At 39.6% G+C, this 13,928-nt stretch overlaps 1 protein-coding gene across 9 annotated transcripts in view; it reads right to left on the bottom strand.

The window, feature by feature from the left end:
• Positions 1-13,928, bottom strand: part of DTNA (dystrobrevin alpha) — a 360,592-nt gene that overhangs the window by 61,952 nt on the left and 284,712 nt on the right. For 6 of the 9 annotated variants that reach the window (XM_090039920.1, XM_090039921.1, XM_090039917.1 and 3 more), the window contains 2 exons: positions 11,230-11,310; positions 8,193-8,282 (listed from right to left, as the gene is read on the bottom strand). In XM_090039920.1, the coding sequence (XP_089896046.1) occupies positions 8,193-8,282; positions 11,230-11,310 (171 nt within the window). The remainder of the gene's footprint in view (positions 1-8,192; positions 8,283-11,229; positions 11,311-13,928) is intronic. The other 3 variants (XM_090039915.1, XM_090039923.1, XM_090039922.1) reach the window with 1 other exon arrangement.

The raw sequence follows: 13,928 nt of genomic DNA, 5'->3' as shown, positions 1-13,928 counted from the left end.
GTGTAAAACGGCACTACATCTATTCCAAAGACTTCTTAGGACCAAAATGTCAGCTCCAGCCCCCAGCTGTGAATGCTCACTGCTGGGTACACAACAGTGAGCATACATCTATTTGTAGACAAGGTTCTTTGGGTAAATGTGAAATCTTTTATTAGACCAACTAAATAGTTGGAAAAAATGTTCTTTGTAAGCTTTTGGGCACAAACACCCTTCTTCAAACTGTTTTGTGCCTGAAAGCTTGCAAAGAACAATCTTCCCAACTATTTAGTTGGTCTAATAAAATATATCACATTTACCCAAAGAACCCTGTCTGCCTATGTCCTTAGAGCAACACAGCTACAACCAACACCCCCATACATTTATTTGGCATCTACAAAAGTGCTTTTGTGTATGGAAGCTAGGATCCATTTTCTCAGCTACATTATTCATGAGCCAGGTATATGATTTATAAACACCAACTGAGAGTCCCCTACTTTTGCAAATATAAAACTGGGAGACAGAGACCAACTTGAGGCTGTGGATGAATTTCAAGAAATATAAAAGTACAAAACTCTTTAATTGAACATATGATTCTAAATATTAGGCATTCTGAAAGTTCAGCCCTCTAAACATAATTGTTTGTACTTTTGAACATTATGGCACTATAAGTTACTGTAATCCCCATAAAGATCAGTGAAGAAACTCCACCAGTGAATGCTCCAGCCAATGACATATTTATACTTCCATTTAAGTTTTAAAAGAAATTAAACATTTTTTTGAGTAAGAAACAATCTGTCAGCTACAGTGAATGGTGGTTACAGGTTGAAGCAGAAAAGAGGCAAACTAAGTGGGTAATAAATGTCAAGAACCGGGATGAAAAATGGAAGCCATTCAGTTATTAACTATTGTATTTACAATAAATTATCCCTCCCACACATATGCACTCCTGAGAATGACAGCATGCTGCAAATTGTTAAATATATCTAAAAACACTACAAAACCAATTTTACTAAAAGAGGGAAATTATAGAAATCATAGAAATATAGGGCTGGAAGAGACCTCAGAAGACTGTCTACTCCATTCCCTGCTCTGAGACAGGATCAAGTGTACCTTGATCATCCCTTATTTTTTTTTCCACGCTGTTCTTAAAAACCTCCAAAGATGTGGATTCAAAACTTTCTTATGAAGCTTGCTCCAGTGCCTAACTAGCCCTTTAATTAGCAAGGTTTTCTTAATATCCAACCTAAGCCTGCTTTCCCACAAATTAAGTTAATTTTTCTTGCCCTAGCCTCTGTGCACAAGAAGAATAAATGATCACTGTCTTTTTCATACCAATCATTTACATACTGGTTGTCCATTATCATATGCTTCTTAACTCTTCTCTTTTTTAGAAGAAATAAATCCAGTTCTTTTACTTTTTCCTCAAAGGCCATGTATTCAAAAATGTTTTATTTCTGTCATAGTCCTCTACACTCTTTTCCAATTTGTTTCTATATCTTTCTTAAAGTGTGGTGCCCAAAACCAGACATAGTAGGCCTGTGTGAAGTGGCTAGTATTCGCTTTGGATTTGGATTCGGCCAATTCAGGGGACAGTGATTTGATTCGGTGATTTGAATCACTGTCCCGAATTAATTCAGCTGAATCTGATTCGGGGATTCAGCTGCTGAGGAATCTCCGAATCACAGTGGCCCATCCCCTGCCCTCAGCAATGGCTGCCCTGCCCGCCCCAGCTCCCAGCACTTTGGAAAAAAAAGCCCCCACTCACCGACTGCTGCTGGGCAGGGGGGCGATCCCCACTGCCCCCCACTGTCCCACACTGCATGGGGGGCTTTGCCATTGGGCCCCCAAGCCCCACCCACTCTCCCAGCCCCCTCATGGTGGCCCCGCCCACACCAGCTCCCAGCCCTTTAAGAAAAACAAAAAAACACAAAACCCCCAGACTCACCAGCTGCTGCCCAGTGGGGGGCAAGTCCCGCTGCCCCCTGCTGTGTGGGGGGTCTGCATGAGCCCCCAAAAGCCCCGAGGCAGGAGCTGGTGAGTTCGGGGGGACGAAGGGGGTTGAGTTTTTTTTTTCCATAAAGGGCTGGAAGCTGGGGCAGATAGGGCAGCCATGGGGGGAGCTGGGAGAGTGAGGCGGGGATGTCAGGGGGCTCATGGAAGAGCCCTCCATGCAGTGGGGGGCAGTGAGGGGCAGCAGGGATTGCCCCCTGGTGAGGCAGCAGCCAGTAAGTGGAGGCTTTTTTTTAAAACACCAGAAGCTGGGGCTGGGTGGGGCAGCCATGGGGAGGGGGCTGGGGGAGCGGGCAGGGGTTGGAGCCTGGCAGGGGTCCCCTCTTGGTCCCCTCCCACCTCCTCCAGCCACCTCTCCCTGTCCCCCTACTTACCAGCTTGGAGTTCATGTCCAGCTCCCTGTTGCATTGGGTGGAGACTGCCTGAACCACTGAAGCTCTCCAAATCTTTTCCAAATTTATTTGCAGAGCTTTGAATCAATTCAGACCTTTAAACTGGTTCCCTGATTTGATTTGGAGATTTGGCCACTGAATCTCCTCTGAATTGAATCAGCATCAAAAGCTTCGCATAGCCCTAAGACATAGTACTCAAGCTGAGGTCTCACTATTGGTGAATGGAGTATAATAATTACATCTCCTTTTCAAAACAGACCAGAACAGCTAAGTAAATATTGAGCTTATGGTCTACTCTAAATCCACATTATTTTGAAGTACTGCTATGTAGACAGTTTTCCCTATTTTGTATTTGTGCATTTGATTTTTCTAAGTGAAATACTTCAATTTCAAACCATTTCTCTGACTTATCAAGATTTGTTTGAATACTAATCCTGTCCTCTAGGGTGCTACCAGCCCCTCCAACCTCCATATCATCATATCATCAAACATTTTAAATGTATCTCCATTTCATTATCCAAATAGTTAATGAGAATAATAAATACTATTGGAACCAGGACAGATCTTTTTGGGAAACCATATCTTCCCTGTTTGAGTGTAAACCATTAATAACTACTGAATACAGTTTTTCAATTAGTTGTGCACCCATTTAATAATAATTTAATCTGGACTTTATTTCCCTAGTTTGCTTATGAAAATGTCATGTGGGACTATGTCAAAAGCTTTAATAAATGTCAAGTTACATTCTATCTGTAGCTCTCATCCACCAGGCCAATTACCTTGTCAAAGGAAGAAATTAAATTGGTTTGACATGATTTGTTCTTGACAAATTCATGTTAGATGTTTCTTATCAGCTTACCATCAACTTGATGCTTACAAACTGATTGTTTAATAGTTTGTTCCAGTATCTTCCTGGGTACAAAGGTAAGGCTGATTAGTTATAATTTTATAGGTTCTTGTTCTCCCTCCCTCTCTCTTTTACAGTTAAGTAATATGTTTGTCCTTCTCCAGCTTTCAGGGACCTAACCCAACCTTTGTGAGCTTTCAAAACTAATCACTAAAAATTCAAAGCTTGTTCCTGGTAATTCCTTAGGTATTGTGCAGTGAATTTTGTTAGAACCTATTGAGTATAATACATCTATCAAAATGTGTCCAAGTCAAAACAAGTGACCAAAGAATGATTTTTTACCAAAGAAATATTTGAACAGATACATGTACAAATGTCAGTGGACGTGTACATTTGACATGATTTATAACTATATATAGTAGTATCTGACTATTTGCCCAATCAACCTTTATAAATCTTTCCATCACCAGGCTCACTGTTGGCCAGTATAAGAAATAAGAGTTCCCACCCTGGTCTAAAGAGAATGTACAAATACCATGTATAATTCTACATTCCCAAATCTTGAGAAGAAAGTTACTTAGACAAGAAGAAAACCAGTATTCTCTGGCCCGAGCTTGGCTATTCCCAGAGAATTTCCTTATTTGGCTTCATTCATCCAAATTCCTTTGACCAGGCAGCATATCCAACACTTTTTATAGCTTTACTGAAGCTAACAAGAGGCACCTGCCACTATAACTTAACATACAGATTTCAGGCACCTGATAACACGAATGTAAGATATTTTTCTGCCACACATTCACAACCAATTTAAAATTAATCATAATAGACTGACTTGTTCCATTCACTCATGCCTTATTATTTTTGAAAATAAACAGCTTAGGGAAAATGTAGTTAATAAACATTCTGGTTCACTTAGCACTTCTTCCCTCCTCAAATGCCATAAATTAATCATTTCCAAGGAGATGGACACAAACAGCAAAAAAGTAATACTGAATCCATCCTGGTGATATCTTGTATCGGCACTGATAGACTAGACATGGAAATCAGAAAAAACCAAAGGGAAGAAAAACTTTTAATTAAGCTGGAGTACTGTTATCTGTTCCAAATAGACAACAGCCTCTGTAATGCTCAGTTTGCTCACTTTTACAGTAAATGACATATTCCAGTGCACTGAATTTACAAGGATATTTCCCAATATACAGAAATATTTCTGTCATTGCCATGCTACAAAAGAAGCCACTAAACTCTTCTGCTGCTTTTTAGGCAGTAGCAGGCAGTACAAGAAAATGTAGAACTTGTGGTTTTAATTATTGGCAAGATGGCAGTACAGCTAAGTAGGATTTGTATCAGATTATGATTTGTTCCCTGTTTATAATATGGCATTTGGATGTGGCTTCTGTAGTGCACAAAATAAAATAAAATAAAAATAAAGAAATCAAGTGAGCAAGTATATTCTTTGATGCTAGCTACCACCTATATATATAATAGGCACCTTGTGTTTCTTATAGATTTCATAGCTAGTGCAAGGTTGTTTCCCCGTGTTGCTTTCACTTGGGCAGGCCAGTCCAAACTAGGTTAGTTTAAATGAACTATGAGAAGTAATGAAAATATTTGAGGGACTTTTGTTCTGGGATGGGATGGCTCGGAAAAACTAGTAAACATATCAGGTGAAGAATTCAGCCCAACCATGTCTGAATTTTGGGAAAGTTGGATATACATAAAAAATTTGTAGCTTAATGTCAACTGAAATAGCAGAAAAAGAAATATAAGGCCACCAAGTCTCAACAAGACCACAAAACACAATGAAGTGACTATAAATTGTATGCTGTGGAACCATTGCTAAGGTGGCTTTGAAGATTTATTAATTTCAGCTAAAATCTTTACCATGAGTTTGAACAATTTTTATTGTAATATGCATTACTAGTATTAAACTGGCAGTTACCAACAGAACTGTCAAAATGTATTTCTATGACACATGACAGAAGAAGCTTCCTCTAATGAGGACTTATTTTCCCACGATGATTACAATAACAGCAACTGTAATAATAATGCCTAAATTAAGTGGAGATAGCATTAGTACTCTAATACAGAATGGGGGACATGGTTGATGGAAACTGCTTATTCACAGAAGTACAGCCGATGCTCAAAGACTGATTCAGAAAATAACAGAGATCATTACAATTCACTGAAGACTTCTTAGGAGAGCTGGTATCATCCAGCAGCACCATATAAAACAAAAATTGAGTCTCATTCAAATAAGTAAAATGAGAAGAAATTCTAAATGAAGGGTGAAGAATCTTGGAGACAATGAGCCTGATGCAAAGCTCACTGAAGTCAATGAGGTCAGGCTTCCACTGACTTCAGTGGGATTTGGATCTGGCGTCCTGTGGGCCACTGTGGCAAGAAAAGCAAAATATTCTCATAGGATGCAATAGGGTAAAAAGGGTTATGGAATAGCTGACCTCAGCTGGTGAACAGTCACCACTAGGAGAAAACCATGAAAGAAAAAAAGAGACTCCTTGTGAAACTTGGAATGGTTTTTAAACTAAAATATTAATCTTTTTTTTATACCCCCCCTTTACCAATGGAAAAGGAAAGACACACTGAAAGTGGAAATTTAGAGGTGTCCTGCTTAAGCAATAATTGCTTCTAAAGCCACATTCAAAACAGGGCTTAGGTGCCTAAAACAGCACTTAGGTGGACCTTGGATACTTAAGTCCAAACCGGTGATTAAAAAACACCCTGCTCAGAAGAGACCTAACCACAGACGTGCCTAAACTCCTTTTTGGATACTGAACTTCCTTGGATGCCTACAGTTTTACACTGCGACCACACCAAGAAATGTCCCTGGTTCCAGTCTAAGTACCATTGGGATCCAGAAACAAGGTAGAGCAGTGCCTAAATCTCTGAGAGGCCTGATCAGCTAGGCCTACCACACATAGCCAGTAGGACTGTGTGAAGCTTTGGTCCCTGATTTGATTCAGTGGAGATTTGGCCCGATTTGGTGGCTGAATCGCCAAATCCGAATTGAATTATAAGGAGCCTTTAATTTCTCCAAATCGAATCGGAACCCTTCAGTTCTGGGTTAGCTGCTGAGCACATGGAGAGCCCCCCACAGTCCTGTGGGAAGCTCCATCCACCCCAGCATCACGGCATTCACGAGCTGCACCTGTTGCCTTAAGTTATGTAGAAAAAATATTTAAAGCTGTGTCAATGTCCGAATTGCTGATTCTCTGAATCAGCATTGAATCTTCAGATTCAGATTCAGCCTAATCAAATCAGGGACAGTGATCCAAATCAATTCATCGAATCACTGTCCCTGATTTGGGCTAAATCCAAATCCGAATCGAACAGGGTCTGCTCTGTGCACTGCTAATAGCCAGCACCGAGTTCAGCACAACGGACAGCAGCCAAGGCCAGTTTCACTTAAAAATATGGCTGTTTTATATAATAGCTCAGAGGTTAAAACACTCTCCTCAGGCAGTGGGAGACTTTTTCAGTCTTACAGGAAACCTATATTTCCCACCCTGCAAGAGAGTGCCCTCACCATCAAGCTGTAGGCTCCTCTATGTGGGAAGACACCTTTCAGCTTTCCTTTTGCAGGTGAACAATAGATAGCAAGTGATGCAAGATGCATGGGCCAGAAGGAAAGCAAGTAGTAGGGAGCATCATTGTGCAGATTGATAATTAAGGTAGTTAGCAAGGAGGAAGGTGTCCTGGGAGGAGGAAGGTGTCCTGGATTCCAGTCTCTTCTGCCTGGACTGATACATGTTTGAATAGGAAGAAAGGAAGGAAGGACAGACAGACTATAACTCAAGATTCCCTCCAACTCAGCTGATGGAAGATTCGCTCCATTTCCCACCCACTGCACTAGAGACGTGGTCCTTCTTGTCCTCCTCCTGGCCCCATGAATCTTGCTTATTAACTGTACCATACAATGGGTCAACTTCAACAGTGAGGGTAGAGAGTTCCCTCTCCTTCCTTTCTTCAGACTCACCTCTCAGTCTAACATTTAGCCTTATGGTTAGTGCTCTCAGATAGTTTGGGAATGTGGATTTGAATCCCCTTAGGTTGAAAACAACCTAAAACACAGACCTCCCACTTTGTGGTTGAGAGCTGTAACTACACACTTGAGAAAGAAGACAACCACACCACAAGCTGTAGCAACAACTCTTTAAAACAGGAGTCAGCAACCTGTGGTCCACAGGCCAGATTCAGCAAACAAAGAGGTCCTATGAGGCTTGCAAAAGTCCAATCCAGCACGGGAAATCAGTTGCATGGAGTGGCCCCATGGTGCCCATCCTATCCTCTGTGGAGCTGTTGCTCCACTGCATCTGCATTTGCTCTCACTGCAGAGGGAATGGGGGGGTTGGTAGCAAGACAGGGGCTGCTTTGGGGTGTGGGGGGTAGAGACCTGGGACAGCATCTTGGGCCAGGTCACAAAAGATGCCACCCCACCTCAGAAGATGGCTCTAGGCTTTGGATATAGCGGTGCTTCCTCCATACCTCCTTATAGTCTATACTCAAGTGTCTAAGCTCTGAAGAAAGGAATGATTTTAGATACTCTCATCTTTCTAAGATGCCTAACTTTCCCTGTGCATTGTATAACAAGCTTACCAGTGGACTTTGGCTTCCATTGTGGGTGCCAGATGCCTAAAATTTAATTGCTGAGGTGCCAGGCTTCTCGGTACTAAATTCTTTCATTAGATCTGCCCTCTAGTACATATTCTGTACTAAAGTGTAAATTGGAGTTCTTACGTAAAAATCTAAAATGAAATACTGGTGCTATGCAAAAGCAAGAGAAGTTTGTGAAGTTTAAGGCCAGAGTGAAGTCAATAAAGGTCTAATTAAAGCCACAGAAGTCCTCTATCTGATTCAGAACCTTCCTTTAAGGGTATCTTTAGTAATTTAGTCCATCAGCTACAGAACTACAACAATTAGTGGTTTAGTACTCTCATACTGACCGTGAATTGTTGTGAAGCTGATTTACATACAGCTTTATAAGAGAATGCTCATCAGCCACAGGACTGGCTACATTTATACCCTCAAGTAACCTGAATAATTCAGACAATGAAACCTTGTTAATATCCTATGCAAACACACACAGAAAGTGGCATGCTCAAAGTGGATTCAGTGCATTCAATCCAATTCATGACTATTTTAGACGAAACAATTTTTTTTTTACAAAGTAAAATGATGGGATTCAGTTTAATTAAGGCTGAAAACAAAAATACTTAAAAAACAAACTGTGACACACTTAAATATCATGGAGGTGGGCAGACAAAAAATTGTAAGAGATTTAATGTACGGTATTCTTTCACATAACAGGGTATTATTAACTCTAAAATAACCAGAAATGACCATGGCATCATAGGAATATTTCATGATGGAAAGATGTCATATCACCCACTTACCAGGATGTCTGTCTATCTAGAGTCCTGGCCTTTTAAAATTCCTCATGTCCTACAGAGGTTTTCCATCCACCAGTTCTGATTTCCTGCAAAAAGGAAACCTCTGGTGTTCAGGAGAAACAGAATTCTAAAGGGTCAGGAATGTGTCTACACTGGATCCTGGTCATTAAAAATAATAGCTTGAATTAATAAAAACAACAAAAGCAATTTTTTTCATAAGTCAAATGAAATGCATTCAGTAAATATAATAGAAGATACTGTAATTAATAATTACTTATGGCTTCCTCTTATATTATGAAGCATATTTTTATTGAATGAGAAAAAAATGAAAAAATATTCTTACTAGTTAAGAGAGAGTAACTGAATGCATAAAAGTAACCAAGATAATTTATGGGTTACAAATAATTTTCAGTAACCATTTTAATTGTTAGGGTAGTAAAACATCTTTACTCACAATTATATTACAGGCTCTGTTTCTGGTGTTTTAACCACAAATACGCATGTTGCCACGGTTATGTTTGGTTATTTTGGGTCACTGAAACACTGACACATAAAGCAAGAACAATGCAATCAAATGCAGCCATAGGTTATACCATGCTTACTTTCTCAGTTACAACAAGGAGGTGCTTCCCCTTCTAGTTTCTTGGCTACTGACAAGTTTACTTAGATTATTATGTAGTAGGTAGCAAATGTTGCACACATCATGGCTGCCTGCTCATATACCGACATATGGAGTAGCACACCCTGGGAGTGACATTTTTGGAGAATTCTGTCTTGTTTTCTAAAAGATCATCAAATTTCAACATGTTTCTTTCTTTGTTGCAGACTTTAATGAAATACTGGATGTTTTAATTGGTTGAAAAGATGGTTTGCCATCTTGCTAAGCACCAATATGTCCTAACCTTACCAAAAGTAGCTGCAGTTTCATTTCATTTGATCATTTGTGTTTAAAGTCTTTTCAGCTAGGTCTAGAAATGATGCTGTGAATTCAGACTACACTGCAAAGCTCCGATCTAGAACCTCCCTCCCTTCCAGTTTAGAGGTGCTTGCTCCTAGGCATTCTTATATGAGGTCCTTCTTTACTTAATGACAAATAACACTAAGCATAAAAACATATCCTTGTATTCTACACTGTATATCATTATATAAAAATTGTTATGGCCAACATGGATGAAGTGCAAGTAAAATTTGAATTAAAGCTATACTAAGAAGGCTGTATTACAGTCAAAATGCTTTTCTTTCTCAGACATGTAAGGAAGAATTAGGAAGACATCAAACTCATTTCCATTTGTGATATGACAGACATTTTAACTTGGATTCCCAGAGGTGACAAATTAATTTATTAACACAGTACTCAACAGAAAAAAATCTTACCCAACTTCTCTCTTAAGGCCCCACTGACATAGACAAATGACTTAGAATCTGTGGCCAAATTTTTAACGTTTGGTGGCTAATCTATGGGGCCAGGGACAGACGTTACACATAAACTGGTTTAAGTGATCTGAAACTGGTTTAAACCTGTAACAGAACGGAAGCTCCATGCACATAAACCAGTTTCAAAATGGCAGAAACTGGTTTAAGATAAACCTGGTTGAATGTAGTATCAGACTTAACTGATTTGGGTCAAACTGGTTTATGAAACTTTGTCCCAGACCCCTTCCTGGTTCTAGTTAAAATCAGTCCCCCAGCATGCTTTCCAGCCCTTGGCTGGGCTGTGCTGTGCTATCTGCCCCAGAGAGCAGGGCTGGCCCCACCTCTCTCCTCCCTAGCTGGAGCAGTGAGGGATGGCTGACAAGGGGATGGAAGACAAAAGCCCAGGTGGGAATGCAGCTCAGTCTATGGTGGGGGACTGACTCCCAGCAAACCCTGGCTGGGGTTTGGGGCCAGGAAAGGGGGTTAAATACTCCTTCCTCTGCTCAAACTTACTGCTAGCTGCAACTGTAGACAGAGGCACCTAGAAGCAGGAAGAGGAAGTGATGAGAAACCCTGCAGAGGCCTGCTGCTGTAATTCTGGACTGCAAGTCCCAGAGACCTTGGGGGCAGCAGGAAGAGGAAGTGAACACAGCCAGAGAGTTGTGCTCTAGCAACCCCTGGCTTCTGGCCTGAGCCACTGCAGGCATTTGGCTGCATTTCCTGAATCAAAGGTATATATCTGTTCACTTCTGTTTCAAATTTAATCTGTGCATTTTAGATTAACCTGCAACTGATTCAGCCTTAGGCTGCTGTTTGACTCTCTCTACCTAGCCTGAGTATCTAATCCTGTGTTTGGGAACTTAAATAGTGATTTTAGGGCCCTCAAAATATACTGTTAGTAATTAAGTACCCACTGAGCATATTAATGCATAACTGGATGCCCTAGGTCACAGGTCAGAGGCATACACTTCAAAACTGGGCTCCCCATCTGAGTAATTGGAACTTAATCCAAAAAGGTGGGATGTTCCTATGCCTTTTTCTAGTCACATTTTTCACTGAGAATTTTAAATAGATAAAAGCCCAAACAAAATCCACCCTCCCTTCCTAAGCCCAAATGACCAGAAATTTTTTTTCCATTCAGATGACTTGGGTTAAAGTAAATTGGAAAATAACTCACCTTCTGTTTGCAAAAGGACTTCCTGAGGGAACAGAGTGGGAGAAGAGTGTGTCATTCATGCTGGTTACAGGTCTGGGAGGCCTATGAGAAAGCAAAATAGTTAAGCATATTCATTTTTGATTTAATAAACTACAGCAATAGTGTTTACAAATAAAGATGAATGATTTTCCTGCTCAAGGTAAATTGCCTGTATGTCTTCTATTTTAAATAATTGCTCTAAATTGAAGAGAGTGTGTGTGTGTGTGTGTGTTTAAAACATAGGATAAGAGGACTATGGTTGGGTTTTTGTGTATTCTGAAGTACCTTTTAAGCTATTTGCTACATGATTTTTCTAATCTGACAAAATAATGAATTGTGAAGCATCTTCCTAAAACTCCATGGTCTATATTACTGTGACTGCAGTATTGTGTAGACATCCCTGAGCTAGCTCTAAAATACCTATAATGGTCCAGTTGCTACAGCAGGGAGCTCAGGGCAGCTTAACTGCTTGAGTATTTAGCCAACTTTTGAAGCAGGTTTTATATCCAGTGCTGAGCCTTCTGATACTGTATCAATGTAGTGACTGCAGTGTAGACATAGCCCATAAAATACCAGTAGTGCAAAAATGCTGCATAGGTATAACCTTTAAACCAGCACACACTGAATAAAAAGGACTGTCAACTTACAACTTAATTTTTTGTCTGAAATTGCTTATTTGCTGTTATTCCTAAAATGGAAATTAGAGGAAACCTTTTCCTTTTGCTTGTTTTGGTTTATCTTGAGTATTTGAAAGCACTTGGGGTTTAGTTTCTTGTTTTCTTTGCCTGGCAAGTTCTCTTCTATTTGTGTATGCTTCTTGTACAGAGAAAAGAAGTGATGAACGTTTTGGAAATACAAAAAATAAGTTTTTAAAATTACAAAGGTGCCTCTGGGACAAGTACAGTACCTGAAGCTACATTTAACACAGGCTTTGTGAGAGATGCATTTATTTTGACTTCTGCAAGAGTACAGAGAAGGATGCAACAGCTACCCTCAGAAAATAGAACTGTATTGCAGTATTGCAGAAGCCCAAATTGCTGCATACAATAGTTTGAATAACCAAGGATGGTTATACGTGTTGGTGGAAATAACATTACACCATAAACATTTTCCTCAAGAATTCTGAAGGGATAATTTGGTTTCTTAAAGTGGAAATACCATAACAGTTTAAAAAAGCTTATAATGTCTTTTCAGATCATGTCATGGTAAGAAGCTACTTTTTTGGCCTAATGCTGTGACTGGTAAGTCGCATACCGAATTCTCTATCTGGCTGTTCACTCACGGATCCACAGAACCTAAGAATGCTGTGCTTATGAACAACCTGCTCTGAGTTCATAACAGGAAGCAAAGATGTACAGTGTGGAAATGACTCTATAGTAATTTCCCTGTTTCATGAGGAGATCACTTTTACTTATTGTAAAACAAGAGCATACATACAGGCAGTTACCATGGAGCAGTTTGTGTGCAAGGTCATCATTCTGATAATGAACCTTCAGACCCAGAGGACTTGAATTTTTGGGAAGCACACAAAACCTTCAGTTATTTGGTGAATGCAACAGATGGCACTTTGGTTCCCAGATACCTACAAATCAACTTCTTAGACACCTACGCGAGTTAACTAAACCTGTAGCAATTTTTACTGACAATAGGCAGGCAGAAAAAAAACCTCTCTTAAAATGAATGGAAGTTTTTAGATTGAAATCAGTGGGAGTTTTGCCACCGATTCAATGGGGCCATGATTTCATCTCTAGTTCCTACTCTTTTTTAACATTTGTTTCTCCATTTAGAAACTGGAGAATATTATTCTTCCTTGCAAGGTTGTTAGATGTATCAATTTTGCTTGACTAATACTACTGATGTTAAGAGGGCCAATTGAGCATATCAATTTTAAAAGAAATACATGCAGTCAAATAGCATGATGAACAACCACCCTCAATACAGCTCTTTTGCTCAAAAATATTTCATCTCAAGCACCAAAATGCTCTGTCAGGTACTGCTGGATTCTACTATCATTATTTACTTGTTTTGTAGCAGTTCCTCTGATCCTTGGTCCTGGTGTAGAGCCTCTTATATGCTGTACAAACACAGCACAAAAACTCCATTCCTACCCCACAAGGCTTAAGATCTCAACTGCTTCATCACCAAAATGCAATTATAAATCATTGAGGGGAGACTGATAATAAAAGACTTCCTTAAAAATTAAGAATAATGTAGTCTTTTTTAATTGGCAAGCTACTTATATCCTGAGAATTTTAAACTGGTGATTTATTTATTTCACAGTAGCTACGTTATTTTTACATTTATGGTTCATTTTATTTTTAACCTGGATGATGAAACTGTTGGCCATTATGTATATTCAAGAGTTATTATACATTGTGTTGGACTCTGTGTTGAGATCAACAGTGAAGATATGAGTGATGTTACATGTTAAATTTTCCTCCAAAAAACATGCTGAAGGAGAATAAAATACTCACCAAGTATCTCTTTTGCAGCCAAAATGAAATTGAAAAGAGACTATTAATTAAGATGACATTTTAAAATGTATACGCTAAAAATAGAGCTTTGAACATATGCCAAACTTAGCTCCTGGATCCTGCAAACAGGCATGTGAGAAAAGTCTATGCACATTAGGTAATGGGGCTGTTTGTAGGTCCAGAGTTACTAGTATGTGTAAATGCTTG

This window comes from Crocodylus siamensis, chromosome 3 (assembly GCF_052110815.1).
Source record: "Crocodylus siamensis isolate JL-2025a chromosome 3, ASM5211081v1, whole genome shotgun sequence".
NCBI lineage: Eukaryota > Metazoa > Chordata > Crocodylia > Crocodylidae > Crocodylus > Crocodylus siamensis.
The sequence above is the reverse complement of the archived record's forward strand: the minus strand, read 5'-3'. Positions and strand labels throughout refer to the sequence as shown.